This window comes from Micropterus dolomieu, linkage group LG09 (assembly GCF_021292245.1).
Source record: "Micropterus dolomieu isolate WLL.071019.BEF.003 ecotype Adirondacks linkage group LG09, ASM2129224v1, whole genome shotgun sequence".
Lineage (NCBI taxonomy): Eukaryota > Metazoa > Chordata > Actinopteri > Centrarchiformes > Centrarchidae > Micropterus > Micropterus dolomieu.
The window spans coordinates 3,699,152-3,719,500 of NC_060158.1; the positions used below are offsets into that span (position 1 = coordinate 3,699,152).

General features: G+C 48.9%; 5 protein-coding genes across 10 annotated transcripts in view; 1 reads left to right on the forward strand and 4 right to left on the reverse strand.

Moving 5' to 3' along the window:
- Positions 1–2,779, reverse strand: part of LOC123976539 (zinc finger protein 2 homolog) — a 44,996-nt gene extending 42,217 nt beyond the window's left edge. The window contains exon 1 of the mRNA XM_046058785.1: positions 2,641–2,779. Within this exon, the coding sequence (XP_045914741.1) occupies positions 2,641–2,664 (24 nt within the window). The 5' untranslated portion in view covers positions 2,665–2,779. The remainder of the gene's footprint in view (positions 1–2,640) is intronic.
- LOC123976565 (zinc finger protein 391-like) overlaps positions 1–2,779 on the reverse strand; it is a 7,482-nt gene extending 4,703 nt beyond the window's left edge. Inside the window, exon 1 of the mRNA XM_046058844.1 lies at positions 2,379–2,779. Within this exon, the coding sequence (XP_045914800.1) occupies positions 2,379–2,664 (286 nt within the window). The 5' untranslated portion in view covers positions 2,665–2,779. The remainder of the gene's footprint in view (positions 1–2,378) is intronic.
- Positions 2,780–6,240: 3,461 nt separating this feature from the next.
- On the reverse strand, positions 6,241–13,816 carry LOC123976548 (gastrula zinc finger protein XlCGF57.1-like). Its single transcript, XM_046058806.1, has 2 exons — positions 13,077–13,816; positions 6,241–8,958 (listed from the first exon to the last, which is right to left on the reverse strand). Exons 1-2 carry the CDS (start codon positions 13,456–13,458, stop codon positions 7,325–7,327), a joined length of 2,016 nt encoding a protein of 671 aa, XP_045914762.1. The 5' UTR covers positions 13,459–13,816; the 3' UTR covers positions 6,241–7,324.
- Positions 13,073–16,492, forward strand: LOC123976587 (RNA/RNP complex-1-interacting phosphatase-like). Of its 6 annotated transcripts, XM_046058889.1 has the most exons (4): positions 13,384–13,645; positions 15,236–15,896; positions 15,960–16,034; positions 16,071–16,492. In XM_046058889.1, the coding sequence occupies exons 2-4, from the start codon at positions 15,267–15,269 to the stop codon at positions 16,323–16,325; spliced, it is 960 nt and encodes a 319-aa protein (XP_045914845.1). In that variant the 5' UTR covers positions 13,384–13,645; positions 15,236–15,266; the 3' UTR covers positions 16,326–16,492. The 6 variants fall into 6 exon arrangements, with proteins under 6 accessions (XP_045914841.1, XP_045914842.1, XP_045914844.1 ...); XM_046058885.1 differs by having other exon boundaries at positions 13,073–13,596; positions 15,960–16,492; XM_046058886.1 differs by having other exon boundaries at positions 13,074–13,486; positions 15,960–16,492.
- A 1,873-nt stretch (positions 16,493–18,365) lies between these two features.
- LOC123976590 (zinc finger protein 135-like) lies at positions 18,366–20,101 on the reverse strand. Its single transcript, XM_046058893.1, has 2 exons — positions 19,813–20,101; positions 18,366–19,523 (listed from the first exon to the last, which is right to left on the reverse strand). The coding sequence occupies exons 1-2, from the start codon at positions 20,003–20,005 to the stop codon at positions 18,796–18,798; spliced, it is 921 nt and encodes a 306-aa protein (XP_045914849.1). The 5' UTR covers positions 20,006–20,101; the 3' UTR covers positions 18,366–18,795.
- Between the last annotated feature and the right edge of the window lie 248 nt (positions 20,102–20,349).

Here is a 20,349-nt window from a genome sequence, read left to right on the forward strand (position 1 = left end):
TCCAACAGAAACGTTGTCAAAGGTCCAGACGATCCAATCCACATGATTCCATCAGTAAATCCTCAGGGACGGCTGCCGCACCGCTTCAGATTCACCGGCAGACGCGGCTCGTTTGTCTTTATAACCGGAATAACTCTGATCTGAATGTAAACAGCTACGACAGCTTGTATTCAGATTAGCGGCTGAACTCTGACCTTTCCGCTGACGGCTGATCCGAGCCAATAGGAGCTCACGTGTCCCTTTCACAGCCTACAGCGGCCAACGAGAGCCGGCGCTGTGAGGAAGGGCCGGCCCCCGTTATTTCCCGGGTAGGCCGAGCCAATAGAGCCGATGACTGGCGCTTCCTGTAGCCAATAAGATTCTGCAAATAACGACATCCAGCTTTAAGGAGGAAGTTCATGATCTACCAGCAGAAACACACGTCTGCGTGGAGCTGCCTGCTGATACGGAGCGACGCAGCAGCCGCCGCCTGCCGCCAGGGGGCGGGGCTGATTTAGAAAAAACACGCTGAGTCATTTTTCATGGTGTTGGTGTGAAGTTTAAACTTGTTCTAGGTAAAGATTTCTGCTGCGGCCCTGCAGTGTTTCCCAGCTGTAGCTATTTGCAGGCATTTGTTAGCAAACATTTTCAATCTATCAGTTTCAGTGTGTTTAAACTGATATTAATCAGTTCCAGTAGCTCTTACAGAGTTTCTTTCAGAGAAGCCCAAAACCAGAAAGATGCTCCAGATGTGTCAAGAACTAGATTCAGTTTACTGTGGATCTGCCTGAAGAGGCGTTTTGCAGGAACTTCACAGGAATAGGAAGTTTCAGTTTGACATAATTCGGTACATTTAGGGTAGAAATGTAGATATTTTCAGCCTGTCTTGTATTTTCTGTATCATGACGAGCAGTGTTGGGCAAGTTACTTCCAAAATGTAATCCGTTATAGATCACTAGTTACTGTCATTTGAGAGTAATTAGTTATATGACTGATGCTTACACTACTTCTGAGTTCTGAGTGAAAATCTCATCAGAAAATGTAAATTAAAATCTTTAAAATGTTATTAGAAGAAACTGAATCAGTTCTTTGTTGTTTGAATGAATCATTGTTTTATTGATACGATTAGCGAAGTAACTGTTCCAGTGACCTGTGGAGTCGGTGTGTCGGCTAATAAAGCCACAGAAGTGAAGCAGGTTAGCAAACATCTGCGCTTCAGACTGGAAGCTGCTGAGTTCCTCAACATTAGTTCAGTTTAGAGAAAGTAAGAAGCGTCCTCCTGAGCATCCTGAGAGGTTCTTTCACAGACAGGAAGGAGCAGCCGAGGTTAGGAAAGGAAACTTCATCCGACGAGGAGACGTTTCAAGGCGGCTCTCGTGTTGCCTGGTTTTATTTCTACAGATAAATGTCCAAACTTTTCACATCTAATGAGTCTGAGGTTAATTAATGGGTTTCCTGCCGTTAGGAGGAAAACTGTCAGGGCGGCTAAATCCTGTCCAGGTCACTGTCCTGATGATCAGCGAAACATCACGACAGCAGCAGGATCAAATATCATCCAAAACAAACTCAGTACGTTATTTATTTCTTTAAGAAAAACTGTTTTCTCGTGATTATATGATGGATCAAACCTGAGAGGCTGAGTTCCCCTTAACTGTCTGCAGCCCTGAGCTCTGTCTGCAGGATTTACACTCTTATGATTGATTTATATTTTGCGTGATTTAAGAAACTGAAGGTGATGTTTAAAACCTCCAAGCCTGGAAAATGTCACAGTTATATTTCACATGACTTTTCCAGGGTTCTCATGAATGTAGGAACCCTGTTTGTAAGAGTTCTCTGTGTTGGAGGGGTCATTATCGTTTACTCAGACTTTATGGATCAGAGTTAATATTAATTATAATATTTAACGCAGGACTCTGTAGTCTGACTTTATCAAATAGACTCATTTCATGTCAGTAACTGTCACACATTAATTAATTATTAAACATTTTATTTTGTTTTATTTGTCTGTTTCCAGACATTTAATTATAATTTCCGTTTGAATGTTTTATTACATTTTCCTCCAGGTCTCACAGAGTTAATGAAACACTACACTGTTATCATTCAGGGTATTAGAGCGCAGGATAAAACTACAGCTCCCAGAAGGCTTTGCTGGCGCTGCTGAGGCTCTAAGGCTCATGGGAGTTGTGGTTTCTACCCGCTAACGAAGTATTTGTTGTTTTATTTCAGTTTAAATTAAGATGTTTTCACAGTTTAAAGCCAGAACTTGTAGTTTTTATCACTTTCTCTCAGACTGAGTCAGAAAACCTCAGAAAAAGTTCCGGGTTTTAGTGGAAACCTGGATGTTGGGGGGGCCGCTGGCAGCTAGCGTTAGCATGTCCGGGGTTTCCTCCGGGACTGACCTGCTCTGTGCAGCCGGACTTCGGGCTTCAGCACGGCCTCCAGCAGCCTCCTCTGGCGGCAGACCTCCCGCTCTGCCCGCTCAGCTCTGGCTTCGTACTCCGCCACGGTTTCCTCGAACACACCGACGATCTCCTCCGCGGCCGCCGCGAGCCGCTCGGTGAGCAGCGCTCTCAGCGCCGGGACTTCCGCCGGTTCTTCTCCCGTTTCCACCCGCAGCAGAACGTCTTCAGCGGCGGCGCTGATCCGCTCGTGGACCGACACCCGCAGCAGCTGCACGGCGCACATTTTACTGCTTTCTGCGGACAAAGAGCGGGGACGTAAACACGGAGCGGAGTTCCGCGTCGACGACGCTTCGCTGAGGGAAGCGAAGCGGGGGAAGCGAACAGCGAACCCTGCTGGACCGGAGGGAGAACAGCAGTCGAACCCTCACCGGGTCACGTGTTCAACCTGCTGCATGAACAGGTGTGAGCTGCGTGACGTTGGACAGGTGGTAACACCTGCGCCTCTGGAGCAACAAGGGGTTCAGGGTCCTGCTCAGGGACACGATGGTGGATGTCACGTGTCGTATCCACTGGACCCAGGTGTACCTAATAAAGTGGCCACATGACATTTACTCATGAGGCTTTTATCCAAAGCGAGTTGCGTTTGAAGAAGAACGTACAGCATCAGTGAATCTGTCAGCAGAGAAAATTCTACTTCTTGTAGATTTGTGGTTATTTTTCCCCGTAAATGTTTGAATCTTTTATAAACTGAGTTTATTCCCCGGCTCCATACATTTTATTACAGCTAAATAAAGATTCCATCAATGCTAAACAGATAATCACACATTTACTCAACGTGCTGTTTCACTTCAGGCCGTCTGAAGGTGGAAATATTACTTCATTACCACGGCTGAAGACGGCCTGTAGGGCCACCAGGCAGTGAACAACATGAAAGCTCACGCTCGCCCTCCGGACCCCATATTTATCTCCAGGAGTCCAGATTATTGTAAGTAAATAAAACTTTACGTTTGCCAGGCCTGGAAGTCTACACACGATTCTTTAGTTTCAGACGTGTTTCATATCCGTGTCTTCTTCTGTTGAATAATTGTTGTTTATCTGACCTACAGAAACCCCCGCAACACGTCTGGTTCATGTTATTCTGATCTGTTTTTCTTTTATTGTCCCTGACAAACAAACAAATAAATAAATAACTCAGTGAACAGCTGTACTGAGCTGATTGTGCTGGTAGTTGTTGAGGCAGATCCAAGCTGTGGATGTGTGATGTTGACATAATGAGCCGCTGCCAGATACTGCACCAGCGACTGGCCAAGCAGAGTTAGGCGGTGAAATGGCCGACGACCCCTTCAGAGGAGGACGAGGCGACCGGAGGCTCGTGGCGTTGTGCTCACAAACTGTTCCAACACCGATCACATGTTTAAAATGAACACATCATCAAAGCATAGTTAAATTTCTCTCTTAGTATCATGTAAGTTCTGTATGGTGACTTTATTTTCTGGTTTACAGGAAAGGCCCAGATCTGTTTAGACCCCCCCTTGGACCTGTCTAGAGCCTCTTTTGAGGCACTTACAGCTCTCCGGAGGAGGGAGGGGACCCATGGCTGGGGCCAGGTCCTCCTGCTGGTCTACAGGCCGGCACATGGACCGTCTCCCGGTGTTGTCTCCCGGGTCTTTGATGTGCCAAAGACAACTGTGTTTGATATTGTTCATCACATCTGTGACGCTGCCCCTGCTGAATAAAGTGGGTCAACCCTTTTGCATTTATAGCCTACAGGTATTCTGCTACCGCACGATCCCGGAGGGACTGACCATTGATGAGCGCATCATCATTTACATTTTCTTTTTTTTACCTCTTCAGAAAAAGGTGATGGCTGACTCTGCTGGCAGCGAGCAGCACCTCCTGCCTCCTCCTTCTCAGCCCTCTTTCGCCTTGCGGCAGGTGGCTGCGAGCTTGCAGACGGTAGGGCCTCCACCTCCTCGCTCTCAGATGGATTTCCAGAGCAGACTGGGAGGACGAGGCTTCAGCAGCAGTCTGGCCAATGAGGCAACCGGGGGGGAGGCTGAATAGATGCCCCCCCTCAGGGGCCTCGTGCATGACATCAGACCACGTTGGTTCTTCAACTCCGGTTTACGCCATGGAGCACAAAATGTTATGGATCGGGCTCTTAATAATAGAAAAGTCTGTTACTAATCAATGTTTATATTAAGAAGACCGACGCCCCCGCTGACTTACTTTCGCCGTTTTCAGTCCAAAAATCAGCTGATTTGTTATTAAAACATCGCCGGGCGCCATCTTGATTATTGTGCAATACCTGAGGGCTGTGCCTTCCGTCTCCCACTCTTTTTCGCAGTCTGGTGGTCGACCTGTAGGAGCTACATGCACCCCCCCCTTCCATCAAGGTGGGATGTTCTCAAGCTACAGGCCTGAATATTCATGAAATTCATCAACATTCCTGTGACCAAAAACACAGCCAGGAATGTTTTTATCAATATTTCAGCTTTATGTTATTTGGAACGTGGTTGTTTGGACAGAAATAGTGTTTTAAAGATAACTCCCAATAAAAGTCAACATGTAAACAGTAAATATGGACGGTCGCCTGGTGTATTTTGAAAATATTGTTATTCAAAACTGTATTTTAGTTTCTTTTCATCAAATTTACAGCTACAGTTGCCTTCCAGGTGTATTAAAATATATTCAGGGGCATTATAATCTATCTGCTGATGGTCTGATGATTGATTGCATTAAAATATAGCTTTTTTTTTACCAGGCCAGGATGAAAATATCATGTTTCTTTATTGCATCTCCATTTAGTCTGTAATGGTAAAATAAATATGTTAATTTAAAAAAGCTTTCAAAGGAAACCAGAATTCTGCATCTAGGCTAGAAGGTTGAGGAGTTCTTCCTGTTTTATTTTGGGTTTGTTATTTTAACGTTTTTCCTGGAAAGAGGAGAAAATAGCTGGCCGTCCCCAACAGCTTTGAACACTTCCATGTAAAATGTTAGGTAAGCCTGTTGTAATTGAACAACTTAATGTCTTCAAACACCAGCCTCGTCCACCACAGAGCCCGGCCCTTCACCATCTGCCTGTACGACATGATTCCCTTTAATTACCCTCAAAAACAACGTTTAACCCACAGCTATGGTTAAACTTCCTCCCAGCCTCATTTGGCAGCTTTTTCTTGCCACTGAAGAGTTCATCAAGCATCTGTGACTGAAGTCAAATGAATTAACGATGTTGCTGAAGGCTGCAACACATTGGCCAAAAATAACCGATGCACACGGAGCATTATCCTCACTGTACAAGAGCACATCATCGTCAGCGTATGTATCGCACTTATTACTGACAGAACATGTAGGAGGGCAGATTTGGTTTCAGGTGAGAACACCGACTGAACCAACAACAGGAAGCTACTGCTCTGTGTGTCATTTCATTAAATCGGTTCCTGGTCTGGTGACGGGTGAAGCAGCAACGTTTGGACGTTTCTTTTTAAATTTACCTGCAGACTGTTTGACCAATAATCCAGAGACGCGTCCCAATCAATCACTGATCAGAAGGAATCTCTGCTGACACAAAGCGTTAACAGGCCTCGTTCTCTATGAGTCCAACAGAGCTGCAACGATTAGTCGATTAGTTGTTAATTATCAACTGTTCTGATAACTGAATATTGGTCTGAGCCTTTTTAAAGAAAAAAACATCCACATTTTAAAGGACTTTAAAGGTGACTCTTTAAACGTCCTTCACACGGATCCAGTTTCTGAAGGCATAAAAACAGGTGGTTGGGTTTTTCTTACCCGACTGATCGAGGTAATAATCAGCACAGCCCGTCGGATCATTTGAAGTAACGACAGCAGGAGTTCAAACTGACTCTGAAACGCTTTATTGTCGGTTTGTTTTTACAGGAAACAGGAAGCTGGTTCCACTTTAAAAACACATTCTTTATTGTTCAGATCTGAAAAGTGAAACTACCTGAGCTGCAGCGGACGCCTCTGATCCTGCTTCATTACATCAATAACAACAACATGTGCAGGTGATTGATTTCTGCATTAATTAACTGATCATTTCACTCGCTGCTGATCATCACAACCCCGATTAAAGAAAGTCGGCCCGCTGTGTAAAAGCAAACCGAAAGAAACTGTGAGGATGTGAAAACATGGAAACTCATATTTAATTAAAAACAGCACAACGACCCTGATCAGCTGTTCAAACGGATTAATTATACGGCGGCCATTTTGAATTTAGTGACCAGTAATATAATAAAATCAGACCCCGACATGTTGAGCAGCTGAAATCCTGCACCCAGCAGGAATCGGTCTCTTCAGGTCCCTCAGAGTCTTAGAAGAGGAAGCAGCAGAGCGGGAAACTCTGAAAACCAAAAACAGTAAAATGTGTCTCTGTGCTCTTTAAATGAAACATGAGGCTTCTTCACACGTTGGTTCTGATTCACACAGCGGGTCAACTCAAACCAAACACGTGAACCAGTTCCCAACACAGGAGGGGTCCTGTTAGACCACATGAACCAGGATCAGGAGCCCTTTCAGACATGTTCGCCACGCTGTCCGTCAGACTTTTACACTAACGTTACTGCTGTACGAGAGGAAGTGACGTCACTGCCGCTGTTCTCTCTCCGCTGCATCACTGGTGGATTTCAAGTCTTCTCACCGACCGCGGTGAAGATCTGGCCGGCCGTCTGCCAGCTGATCTGTTTGTATCTGAACGCCGTCACATGGTCAGGCAGCAGAATCTGACCACAGGAAGTGAAGTTAGAAATCTAAAATCCATCAGAGATGCAACCAACCTCAGAGCTTCTGTCTGAGCTTTGTGTTTGACCAGTCGGAGAAGTTCAGCGCCTGATCCCTTCCCCCAGAGCCAGTTCCTTCAGGGGAACTCAGCTGGTCCCCGGGACCAGATTAGTCAAAGAGTCCCAGTTCAGGTGTTCCTCTGCAGGTCACAGCTGGATGAAGTCTGCTTGAACTCCTTCCTGTCGTTTCATGTTCGGGGTCACAGCTGAATCTTTGGCGGCCCGTTCTACGGTGTGAACCTTCATGTGCGAGTCCACCGAGCGTTTCTCCTGGTACCTCTTCCCGCAGACCAGGCAGCTGTACGGTTTTTCCCCGGTGTGCGTCAGCATGTGTCTCTTCAGGTCGATCTTCTGGACGAAGCCTTTGCTGCAGAGCTGGCAGCTGAACTGCTTCTCCTTCTTGTGGAATCTCTCGTGCGTCTCCAGCGAGATCTTCTGGCGGAACCTCTTCCCACAGAGGCTGCAGATGAACGGCTTCTCGCCCGTGTGGATCCTCATGTGGGAGTCCAGGTTGCCGATCTGCCGGAAGTTCTTCCCGCAGACCCTGCAGGTGTACGGTTTCTCCCCGGTGTGGATCCTCTTGTGCACGTCCAGGTGCTGGCTCATGGTGAACTTTTTGCCGCAGACGTCGCAGGAGTAGATCCTCGGCTTCCCTCCCGTGTGGCTCTTGATGTGTCTCTTCAGAACCGTGTTTTCGATGAAAGTCTTCCCACAGAACTCGCAGATGTAGGGCCTCTCGCCGGCGTGCAGCTTCATGTGTCTCTCCAGGGAACCTTTCCTGGGGAAGTCCTTGTTGCAGTCTTTGCACCTGAAGGGTTTCTGGCCGGTGTGCGTCCTCATGTGGATCTCCATGTCCCTGAAGCTGATGCCGCAGATGTCGCAGATCCTGCTGGTTTCTCTGTGGCTCTGGATGTGAAGCTGCAGACTCTCCGAGGTCTCGGACTGCTCACCGCAGACGCCACAGCGACAGTCGGGAGCGTTTAAATGAGTCTCTGCGTGCCGCACAAAGTTCCCTTTGTTGTGGAAGGCGTTGCCGCAGACCTTGCAGCAGTGAGAAGGAGTCAGACTCGGTTTCCTGCGTCTGCCCCTGGTCTGAGGCGTGCTGTCGGACTCGTGGCTCCGGACGTGCCGCCTCAGCTCGGCGCTCTTGCTGAAGCCTTTGCCGCAGACTTTGCAGCTGAAGGGCGTCTGTCCGTTGTGGTTCTTCATGTGTCGCTCCAGAGAGCCGGCGTGGCTGAACTCTTTGTGGCAGACGCTGCACCTGAACGGCTTCTCCGCCGTGTGGATCCTCATGTGCGTCACCATGTTGCCCTTCTGGTTGAAGCCCTTGCCACAGAAGTGGCAGCTGAACGGTTTCTCTCCGGTGTGCAGCCTCAGGTGCGTCTCCTGAGCTCGGATGGAGGGGAACTTCTTGCCGCAGACGTCGCAGGTCCGGCTGCTGTCACGGTGCGTTTGAAGGTGCAGCCTCAGACCGTCACTGGATTGTAAACGCTCGCCGCACAGCCCGCACAGAGACTCCGCCTCCTTCAAGTGTTTCTCCACGTGTTTCATCAAAAAGCCTTTCCTGTCGAAGGACTTCCCGCACACTCTGCAGCAGTGAGGCGCCGCCTCTTGGTCGTTCTCGTCATCTTCCTCGTCACCGTCCGGGTCGTCCGGAGAGGCCGGCCGGTGGTCGGGTTCTGAAACGTCCTCTGGTCTGGAGGAAGTGCCGGGCTGAGGTTCCTTCGGTCGGTCGTCAGAGACGTTCTGCTGCAGGTGTTTCCCATCAGAGAGACTCTGGACTGAGAGACAGAGAGAAACACAACGTGAGTCTTTAGACAGTGAAACCCTCTGAGAGTCGGACTGAGAAGGTGAAGCAGGTTCTTTCTTAGATAAAGAGATCTGCCCATAAGCCACATCTGTGTCGGACCTGAAGAGGCTCGACCAGACGCAGCCGGTGAGACACGTGATGACCTGCTACATCAGTCAGAGAGGGATTCTCAAATGGGGGTCCGTGGTCTAATCTGTATCAGTTTAGGGGTCCTTGACGTGAAACCGTTTGAGAACCACTGCAGTAGACACCTCGCCATTCGATTTCTCTAACCACTTTTACAGCAAAGTATTTGTAAGATCCAACAAAGTAGGCAGTAATGACACGTGGATAATTACGGGTACTTCCTGTAAACGTTAAACAGCAGCCAAAAAACGTGCCGTTAGCGTTCTGCTCAGCCTTCACAGAGATAACCTCTGAAGCCCGCCGAGCGTTAAGCGTCGCCGTGCTGCACAGTGTGCAGGTGAAAATCATTCATTAACTGCACACATTGATTTTAATGATGGTGAGAAACATTCAGAGTACAGGGGGTCACGTCTCTGATATGTGCACGCCACAGACTGTCTGGAGCTGCGGCTCCGCCTTTTTCATTCCACCAACATTTCGTTATCAGTGAACATTTAGAGAATCGCTTTCTGACAGAATCCTTCACGTCTGCATCGTGACGCATCTAAGAATCCATCAGAGAACATCAGGTAGAGATACCGTTTTAACCATTTAAGACCGGATGCGACACGTGGCTGTGATGAAATGCATCGTGATCCGCTGAACTACCAGTGGGGGGGGACGAAATGCATTATGGGATTTGTAGTTTTAAAATGTTTTAGCCTCTGTGTGGTTCCCAAAGTTGATATCGGCTGTGCGTCACTGTGGCCGTCCTTACCCCGACAAAAGGAACAGACCTGCAGACAACAATCGCGACTCATTATGACCAGTACCAATAGACCATATATGCTTTCATCCAACATTTGTAAAGAAATAACTAAAGTGTGCACAAATGTATGAATTTACCGTAAAACTCTGAATAATAGCCCGAGCTTTAATTTGCTAAAATCACTGAATTGACCCGGCCTATATTTGGGACCGGCCTTTAATTCCTTTTGCACAAAACGAAAAAAGAAATAAAAGAATATTACTTTTATAAAAATTATCCCATAACATCAAATGAACGTCATTCCTTTGATCCAGCGCCGACAGACGGCTTATGCGCTTCTATTTTAAAGTAACTTCATGCCAACAGCAGGCTGCAGGATGAGCAAAGTTAGCAGACAAAGAGCGACGGACTTCACACGACAGGATTCACAACTTGGATTCATTTTATGAAAAGCTGTTTTGATTCTTTTGATCGGTGGACCCTTAAAGACTAAAGGACGTTAGGTAATCAAGGAACGGACGCATTCGGGCTTAACGAGCGCTTCAAAGGTGACGGCAGTCAGCACTTTTATTCCTTTCCTCTCTTGTACCAGGAAGGTCACACCGGTAAATCTATCAGACTTTGGAGCTCGTTGTTTCCGTTAAAGGTGTAAGCTCTCTAACGGCTTCACGTTTCCACCTGCTACATGTTACGCTGATGGTTTAGACGTCTGTTGAGAAGCAGGCTGTCATTCCATGAGCTACAGATATGAGTTTAACAGAAGCAGAACAGCAGCAGAAGAAGAATGAATGGCCAAGAAGTTCTGACAGTGACAGGAGAGAGGGAGAACAGTAAAATATGTCGTTTCACTGTGATCGTCTCATTCCGGTGAAGACCGGAGCCGACGGTGTGACTCGCAAAGTGAGCCTCCGATTGTGATGTTCACATCACTACTGCAATACTGTCAGTCTTAAAGAGCTCTGGACCAGACCACATCGAGGTCCTGCATTCAGTCAGGAGGTAGTTTCTGGTCCAGCAGGCTCAGGTGAAGCTTCGAGGTCCTTCATGCTGCTATAAACTATATTTATATTCGTGTATTCTTCCTGCATTACACGTATCCAGTCTGGGGCTGGACGATTTCACCTAAAATCAAAATCACGACTACTTGAACTTTTCACCTCGATTATTAAACGATTATTTTGCTTTTGAATGTTGTTATTTGTAGTTGTTGTTTTTTTGCCCTCATAATTCGCTGACAAGGTTTACTGTAACTATTGAAGCTGGATTTCTTTACTCTCAGATCCATTATCTAAATGTTAATTAATAAGGTAATATTTACGTGCACATTTCAGACACGGTTCCCCCCCCACTCTGTGTGAGCTCGCTAAATCACACTTTGCCAGCTTCCTCTCCTCTTTCATCAAAGCACATCTACGTGACAGCTGCCGTCATGAGAGCAGCGCAGGTCTTTGAACTGAGGTGCAGTGTGTGTGTGCGTAGCGAGTGAGTGGACGAGCGAATGACAGAGAGCGAGCGGCAGGAAGTGACACTGAAAGCGAGCGAGTGATAAGTTGTCAGTCATCAGTAAATGTGCAGAGTAGGTCACAGTGTGTCCGTTAATAAAGTCTGTCTGTTGTTTCCACAACTGCTGGAAAGTGAAGGCGGTTAGCGCTGGCTAACATCTCCCTGAGCTGAGCGGGCTGGATGGGGCGGAGTCACGTGACCACACACGGTGTTTCAAGGGGAAAGTAGCATGAACACACTCAGTACTACCAGGATTAAATAACCGAGTTAACCGACATGAGGATACTACGTCGGTCAGAGGCTCTGAATTTCGGTTTCAATTACTTTTCAATTAATGGTCACGCCCGAGTCTACACGCAGGAAGTACTTCATCTAACAACTCTGCTACTGGAGCAAATACACTGATTTTCATAACATGCATCAACGCGTCGCTGCAGCCGGCGAGCAGGGATTTCCCCACAACAGCCTGCAGATACAAGACCAAACCTTTAAGACGCTCAGTAACGTGGTCTCTGGAAACTGCTCCATCTGTAAGAGCTAAATTGCTAAACTGTGAACACATGCTAAATGTTCACGGCCCATGCAGAGGTGTTGATTGGGTGACTGAGTAAATTCGCTGCGCATGGGCAGTACAAAAAAATGGAACATGTGGGAGGTTACGAGAGATCGGCAAGAGTCATGGATCGAAAACAAATTTTTCGACCGTGTTTTGCAAAATAGGTTTGAGTAAGTTTTGGTGGACTGCGCCGGGCCTTCAGTGAAGTCTGGATTAAAAGGTTCACTCAAACCTCGTCTCTTCTTGGTTTTTATGTACATCGGGGAATCCTGGAGACGTAAATGGACACGCGTCAGGCTTCTTGCAGAACAGCGGCCTTGGACTTTGTGAAACGGCCACGATACCATCCCAGAGCGCTTTACCAAGTCAGCACCGTTGATCCGGTTTCCTCTGCCTCCGCACAGCCGCTGTTCTGACGATCTATGCTGCCTTGTCACGTGTTCCCTTTTCCAATCCCATAAAGTTATACCTCTCACAGTATTATGACATCTTCTGTTTTTTGACTATAACATTATTTCAGAGGCAGCGTATTCTGAGAGACTAATAATGACTTTCTTTCTGATGTTGATCAGCCACTGCCTCGACGTGCCCAACAGCAAGGCTGCACAGATTTATGGGCGTGGAAACAGACCACGCTTGTGCAGAACCACTAAGTAGCGCATCTCAATAAGCAGCATGAATCTACAGAACTGTTTACCAGGGACGGTTCTGAAACCCCGTATTTAAACTAAATTATGAAAGACCGCAGAATCAAAAAGCTCTGAGGTTATCAGGTGTGAGAAAACGGTTTAAACGTTACAGTTTCTTTGCTCCACGCTGAGGCAGAAACTCTTCATCAGACTGGATTTAACTCAGTGAGGAAACACATCCAAAGTTTTAAAGACACCAGAACACATCAGGGACGTGGAGACTTTGAGCTTCATGTCTCTCTGATTAGTTTGGATAAACTGTTAAATATCTTTAGAATAATTATAAACGGACTGAAACATTTCTGAAGGACTTCATAGATAATAAAGGGAGACGTGGCTGCTGATCACATGTTCGTAACTTTGACTCCTGAATGTTCAACCTGCAGCTGACAGAAAGTTTGAACTGCTCCTCACAGTAAACACCAGAAAAACGGCCCCTGGTGAAGCCGCCTCTGTGTGACTCTCACCGGACTCCTCCGGTCCTCTCTCGGCCGCCCTGGTCGCTTGGAACACGGTGAGGATGCGGTCCACGGCCGCGGTGACCCGCTCCGTGACCAGGTCTCTCAGCTCCTCCACGGCCGCCTCCCGGCGCTCCTTCAGCAGGCAGAAGATCTCCTCCGCGGCCGCCGCCAGCTGCTGCTCCACGGCGGCCCGCAGGTTCCGGCTCTCGCTGCTTTTGGACCGTCTTTTGGACATTTTGGCGGAACTCCCACCGAACAAAGAGCAGAACGTAAACAAAGCGAGGACGCTTCCGGGATCCCCGAAGCTGCAGCGTCTTTGCGTAATGACGTTGCCTACGCTGCGATGATACGTCATCAGCAGCGAACGCGTCTCCGGGCTCGTTAGCATGCTAACTGCTAACGAGCCCGTTAAAACGGTTTGTGGAGTAACTGGCGGGGTTTGAGTTTGTTTTCGGGAAGTTTTTAACGTGTTTGTTTGTTTGTCCGCCGTGAAAACGCAGCTGCAGGCGCGTCACAGCTTCACCAGGTGCGAAGTCAACACCAAACTCCGTGTAAACATCTCCGGAAGCGCTGCGGTGAGTCCGGCGTTTAAGCAAAGCTCGTAAAAGAAACGCGGTTCAGTGTTTAGAAGTTGTCTGCTGCTTCAGATACGAGGCGACATGTGATCCTGCAGATCCCGGACTGTAGCGGTCTCCTCACAAACACCCTGAAATCTGCCTGTCGGTGCAGGAAGAAGTAAAATAAAGTTAAAGTTCTTATTGCAGTTTTGCCTTCCAGATTGTTTAATTAATATAGCAGCGTTTCAACAGAAACGAAAAGTTTTACTACTTTGCATACTGTGTGTTTACATGGCGTCACTTGGTGGTGGGGACAGACACTCAGCTCGCGAGACATCACAATACACAATATCAGGTTCACGAGACGAAAAGATCCTACAAATTGCTTTAAGGGGGGGGGGGGGGGGGTTCTGCAGCACTGTTTTTATTTATGTAAACGGAAACACAAAGGTGAATCTAATCTAATGTCAGTGAGAGCTGCTCTCAGGTCTGTTTCTCCTGCAGATGAACTTTTAGTCTTCGCTCCTCTTTCGTCATGGCCAAAAAGAAACCGTGTCAAGAAGTTGGTGACGTTTCTGATCGGTGCTGCACGTTGTTGGGTCTAAAGTTTCATTTGTTATTTAACTGCAAGCTATATTTAAGAAAGTTTTGTAACAAATTACGCTTCAAAAAAGGGGTGGGGACACGTCCCCTGCATCCCCTGCGACCCAGCGTCCCCAGCAACCCCTGCGTCCCCTGCGACCCAGCGTCCCCAGCGTCCCCTGCGACCCAGCGTCCCCTGCGTCCCCAGCGTCCCCTGAGACCCAGCGTCCCCAGCGTCCCCAGCAACCCCTGCGTCCCCAGCAACCCCTGCGTCCCCTGCGACCCAGCGTCCCCAGCGTCCCCAGCAACCCCTGCGTCCCCTGCGACCCAGCGTCCCCAGCGTCCCCTGCGACCCAGCGTCCCCTGCATCCCCTGCGACCCAGCGTCCCCAGCAACCCCTGCGTCCCCTGCGTCCCCTGCGACCCAGCGTCCCCTGCGTCCCCCGCGTCCCCTGCGACCCAGCGTCCCCAGCGTCCCCAGCGTCCCCTGCGACCCAGCGTCCCCTGCGTCCCCAGCGTCCCCTGCGATCCAGCGTCCCCTGCGTCCCCTGCTTATATGACGCCTATGTGTGTTTATATTTTAATAATTAATAATGTGAATTCATGTTTTGTATTTAAAATAAAATAATCTGCAAAGTAAACAGCAACTCCAGCAGCAGGACGAGGCAGTGAAGTAGAAGTACCTCAGAACAGTACTGCAGTACATGTAGTAAATTAATTTACATCACATTTTACTTCACAGTCATTTGGTCTTCTGGTAAATTTGGCTTTAGTGGACACTGATATTAATAATGTATCAGGGGAATTGATAAGGTGATAGTTTAAAGAGAGCCTGTACTCTGCTGAAGGATAAACGGGACAGTTACTCAGATAAATACTAGCTGGTAGTTATTTGTAGTAGTTTGATAAAAGTTCTAACGGGGACAGATCTACTTACAAAACAGCGAGGTGTCCTTAAAATGTTTGATTTTTGACTGGAGTTTGGTGTGACTGAGATCCGTTTACAGATGTCTCTGTGCTGTTTCAGCTGGGAGCAGAAACATCAGAGGACGGCTGAGATGCCTCATTATAACAAGAAGAACGGGGTACCGGACCGCTGGCTGGACTACCGTCCTGTGGGACAGAGGATACCGGGGACTCGATTCATCGCTTTCAAAGTGCCTTTAAAACCGTCTCTGAACCGTCAGGTCTCAGAGTCCGACTCCTTCGGTCTCTGGGACCTGCTGGACTCTGTGGAGAGTCAGAACCAGGAGCTGGGTCTGATCATCGACCTCACCTTCACCACGAGGTACTACAGTCTGGCTGACGTCCCGCAGTCCTGCTCTTACATCAAGATCCTCACTGAGGGTCGCCGCGTTCCCTCCGGCGCCGCCATCCTGAGCTTTAAACGGGCGGTTAGATGCTTCCTAAGGGAGAACCGAGACAACGACAAGCTCATCGGAGTCCACTGCACCCACGGCCTGAACCGCACCGGGTATCTGGTCTGCAGGTACCTCATAGACGTGGACGGGCTGGATCCTGCGGAAGCGCTGGAGATGTTTAACTCCTGCAGAGGTCACCGCATCGAGAGGCAGAACTACCTGGACGACCTGCAGCGAGGCGCCAAGAGGAGCAACAACGGCATCGACAAGCCAGAGGAGGTGCCGGCCAGGGGACTCGCCGTGGAGCCGCCGGCCAGGGGACTCGGGGTGGAGCGGCAGGCGCCGCCGGCCAGGGGACTCGCAGTGGAGCCGCCGGCCAGGGGACTCGGGGTGGAGCGGCAGGCGCCGCCGGCCAGGGGACTCGCAGTGGAGCCGCCGGCCAGGGGACTCGGGGTGGAGCGGCAGGCGCCGCCGGCCAGGGGACTCGGGGTGGAGCGGCAGGCGCCGCCGGCCAGGGGACTCGCTGTGCCGGCCACTAGCGCTGCTGGAGAAAAGAGACGCCCAGCAGGTGATGACCCGGCAGAGGAGACTCAACCAGTGGGGGATAAACGACCACGTGGTAACCGCCATCGCAGAGGAGCTCGACATCGCCGGAGGGCGGGCCAGAAGGACGGCGTCCTCCTCCCCCCTCCCCCCCTCCCCTCCTATGTCTGGAGCCCCGCCCATCACCCCCCTCCCTCAGTACAGCTGCAGTGACGAGCAGGAACAGCAAACCGAGTCTGTGAAGGTCCAGCAGGACCAAAGAACCAGAAACCGTCCCCCCTGGTTTCCTGCTGGACCTTTACAGACTTTTTTACAGAGTTTTTATGAAGCGGGAGAAACTTGTTCCCCTGACAGCTGAAATTAAACAGAATGAACTTGTCTTTTCTGTCTGTTTCTTCTTTGAGCTGGTCGAGTTTCTTCAGATCGACCTGAACAGAAGCTGAAAGGAGGAACTCGCAGGAGTTTCAGGAGACGTTTGATGAAGCTTTAGATTCTTTATTTTATGACCTGATCAAAATTATTAATCAGAATGAATCCCGTAGATGGTAGAAAAGTTTAAAGGGGGTCCACAGGTGAGTCCAGACTCATCTGGACCCAGATTAAAGAAAGTTAGATTCTAGGAAAAATTACAAAATAATTTAACTATGTCTGTGGATTAAATTAAAGACACTGTTTATCTCTTCCTCACTTTGGATCCAGGTCTTTGTTTGGTTCAGAAACCCCTTTCAGTCCCAAGTTCTGTTTGCTGGAGGGACCGGTCCCAAACACACCCAAGGGTTCTGTTGTCAGTCTGTCCAGTTATTTTAAGAACTGAAAGGTGGAACCAGAAGCAATGTTTACTGGAAGCGAGGTCCTGGACTCAGCAGGTACCGGTCTCTGCTGTGTTCTGGGGTCCACCTCTGTGATATAAACCTGTTCCATGGTTCCTGGGAACACCTGTAGACCTTTCAGGTACGTTAAAGCGAACCCTGGTAGTTTTACAGAACGCAGCGGCCTCCTGTGGCGGCTCAGGGAACTGCAGTCTGACCAGTGGACTCTTTAATAAAAGTACGCAGGAGTCCTAAAGGCTGCGTACGCACAAAAATATTATGATTTGTAAAACACGTCCTGCGCAGAGTTCCCTTTATAAATCACATCAGTTTGAAATGTGATTCCATGTCCGGCCCTCTGGGGTGGTGATGGATCATAGATAAGATAAATCTTTGTTGTGGGAGACCTGGGTTCAGTTCCCACTGTGAGACATCCACCATTGTGTCCCTGAGTGAGACACTTAACCCCTCGTTGCTCCAGAGACGTGCGACCACAATTGTAAGTCGCTTTGGATAAATGAAAATGAATAAATGAAAATGTCCAAACGCCCACAGCTGCCTGAAAACGCTCAGTGAAGCTCGTTAATATTAATCCGTCCTGACTGCAGGAAGAAAAGGAGGCAGACTCTGAATCTGACTCAGGGACACTGACGTTCCTTTTCCTGAAGCTGTTTGGTGGGTAAAAAACACACTTTCACCAACGCTTGTGCCCCGGAGGAGAGGTGGCCCCGGAGCTCCGCCCCTTTATAACCGACCTGCAGGAAGGGGCCTCCCTCCGAGTAGTGTTTAAACATTTATTCACACAAACTGAACGAGGTGCTGACGAGTTAAAGAAACAGGACGTGGTTTATTTCCATAAGGTGTTTTTAGCAGCAGCGCGTCACGTCCACACGCCGGCGCTCAGCGTCTGGCTCCATAAGAACATGTGAGAACAACATGAAGCTCTCGCTGGAAACGGCATCAGTTTAAATGTCATTTGTCTCCTGTTCACCTTGTTTAGGAGAATAAATAAAGTATTGATTAATCTGATTCCTGATTAAACATATCTGAGGCTCTTCTGCAGAAACAGAATCTCTGTTTGTGTTTCTGATCCTGAATCTGGATCTTTTTGTGGCTGCAAATGATCTTAAATGATGTTTTTATTGTGCACTTCAACCAATCAAACGGCTGTTTGTTTCTTCAGAAAGACTTTAAGCCTGGAATACTCAGAGGGGATATCTGGATTCATTTCAGACACTTTCATCCTTCTGCCATGTGAGGCGCCGTTTCAATTCTCTCCTCTTTATGTGCTTCAGAGTTTACTTACAGGACGCACACCCGGACTGTAAGCTCAGGTTTGTGCTCAGGTTTGTGTCTGTCTGTGGATTTCTTCTCCTTTTCTGCATCAGATCTGCTTTGATTTGTTTCTTGATTATTTGTGGGGGGAAAAAAAATCAATAAACACTTTGTGTAAAGAAAATGTCTTTATTAGAACTTAGAACAGCAGCTTCAGCTTTCACAGTTAACTAACCTGAGGAGAGAGCAGCCAATCACACGCCGCCTCCGTCTCTGCAGGACAACGAACCCGTGACGTCTGAAAGCCTCGTTCACTAAATCAAACTGAACAGGAAACGCGGCAGAGTCTGAGCGGAGAACAGGCTCGACCTCCGGACGTCGCCACGGACCAACAGCCAATCAGGGTCCAGCTCTGCGCACACGTACCAAGGAGGAAGCTGGAGTATCTGGAGATATTTCAACTTGTTTCCTCGTTAAAGTAAATTCGCTTCCCAAAATCTGAGTTTCAGGTCCGGACAGAAACAAATAAAAAGCTGCTGACGGGTCAGAACCAGAGGGACTATAAACTATAAAGCAGGACGGAGGACCGGAGCGACCCGCTAAGACTTCTTCGTGGTTCCCTTCAGGCTCTCCGGGTTCCTCTTCCCGAGGGGGCACCGGTGCCTCTTCTTCTTCCACACCTGTAGAAACGTCTTCCCGCAGTCGTCACAGGCGTGCGCTCTCTCCCTGGCGTTTGTGGCGGGCTGTGAGCCTTGATGGACCCGCCTCTCTCTGCTCCGGGTCCTGGTCTGGTTCTCCAACTCCCTCCTCTGAGAGGTGCGGTGAGTCTGAATGTGAAGCTTCAGACTCTCTGCGGCGTCGAATCGCTCGCCGCACAGACCGCAGGCCGGCTCCGCCTCCCGCAGGTGGGCTTTAAGGTGCCGGATTAAAAACCTCCGGGCTTTAAAGGTCCGGCTGCAGGTTCTGCAGGTTCTGCAGCTCAGCGGCGGTCCTGGTCTGCAGCTCCTCTTTGGTTTGGGGGCAGCCGGGTCTTTGCTGTAGTCGTCGCTGTCTTCGGTCTCAGAAGACACCAGGTGGACGTCCTGATGTGGTCCCGCTGCTCCTGGTTCTGCCCGGACTGTCCCGGCGGCTGACAGGTCCACGACCTCACGTGGCCTCGCCGCACACCTGGGTTTATAGGTGAACTGGATGATGTCGGCCACGTCCAGGTCTTGAAGCTGCTCTCGCTCCTGTTCCTCTTTAATATGCGGGGGCTCTGGGTCCTCCTGGTTCTGGTCCTGGTGCTCAGGCGGATCGTTTCTCACCGACAGCTGCTGCGTGAAGGCGTCTGCAGGAAACAAAACATTTTTAACACCCGGTAGTTTTTGTGTTTTGAGTTCAGTGAGCTCGTCAGATAATCTACTGGACCAAACGAGACGTTTGAGCGACGTCACCTGGAGCTTCAGATTCATTCTCTCTCATCCTCAGTGTTTAGTTTTCAGGCTGTACAGAGAGAAACGTCACACATACGACGGGAGCGACGTATGTAAAATCATCTGAACTCACAGCATCATGCATCTAACGGCTACCTGCTCTGGCTTTTCCACAGAGAACACCTGAACCTGAAGCAGACTCACCTGCGGACGGCAGCTCCATGAGCGGCTTGTGGAGCGCGCAGAGCAGCGCGTGCTGGCGGGAGATCACCTCCTGACACAGAGCCGCTTCCTGTTCGTATTTCACGAGCGTTTTTTCAAAAGCTGCCAAAATCTCCTCGACCGCCGCGTTCAGACGCTCACTGACGAAGACCCGGAGCTTCTGGACCCGGGACATGTTCACACCGAGAGCCGGGAGGGACCGGGATCTGCAGGCGGACTGATGCTAACAGCTAGCGGGGCTAACGGCGTGTTGCTTCCTGCAACAACAGGACGACTTCCGGAGTCCTTCACAATAAAAGCATGATAAACTAATCCAAAGCGACCGGTCTGTAAATAAATATATGGCTTATTTATTATAAAATTAATTATTAAAGAGAATTAAAGACTAATAAACAACACAGAAAAATAATTAATTAAAATATTATTGAATATTCTACAATATGTAGATCAAGTGACTCTGCTGTTGACCTCTGACCTCTGGCCTGAAGCTGAAGCTTTTATAACGTTACATCTTTTACT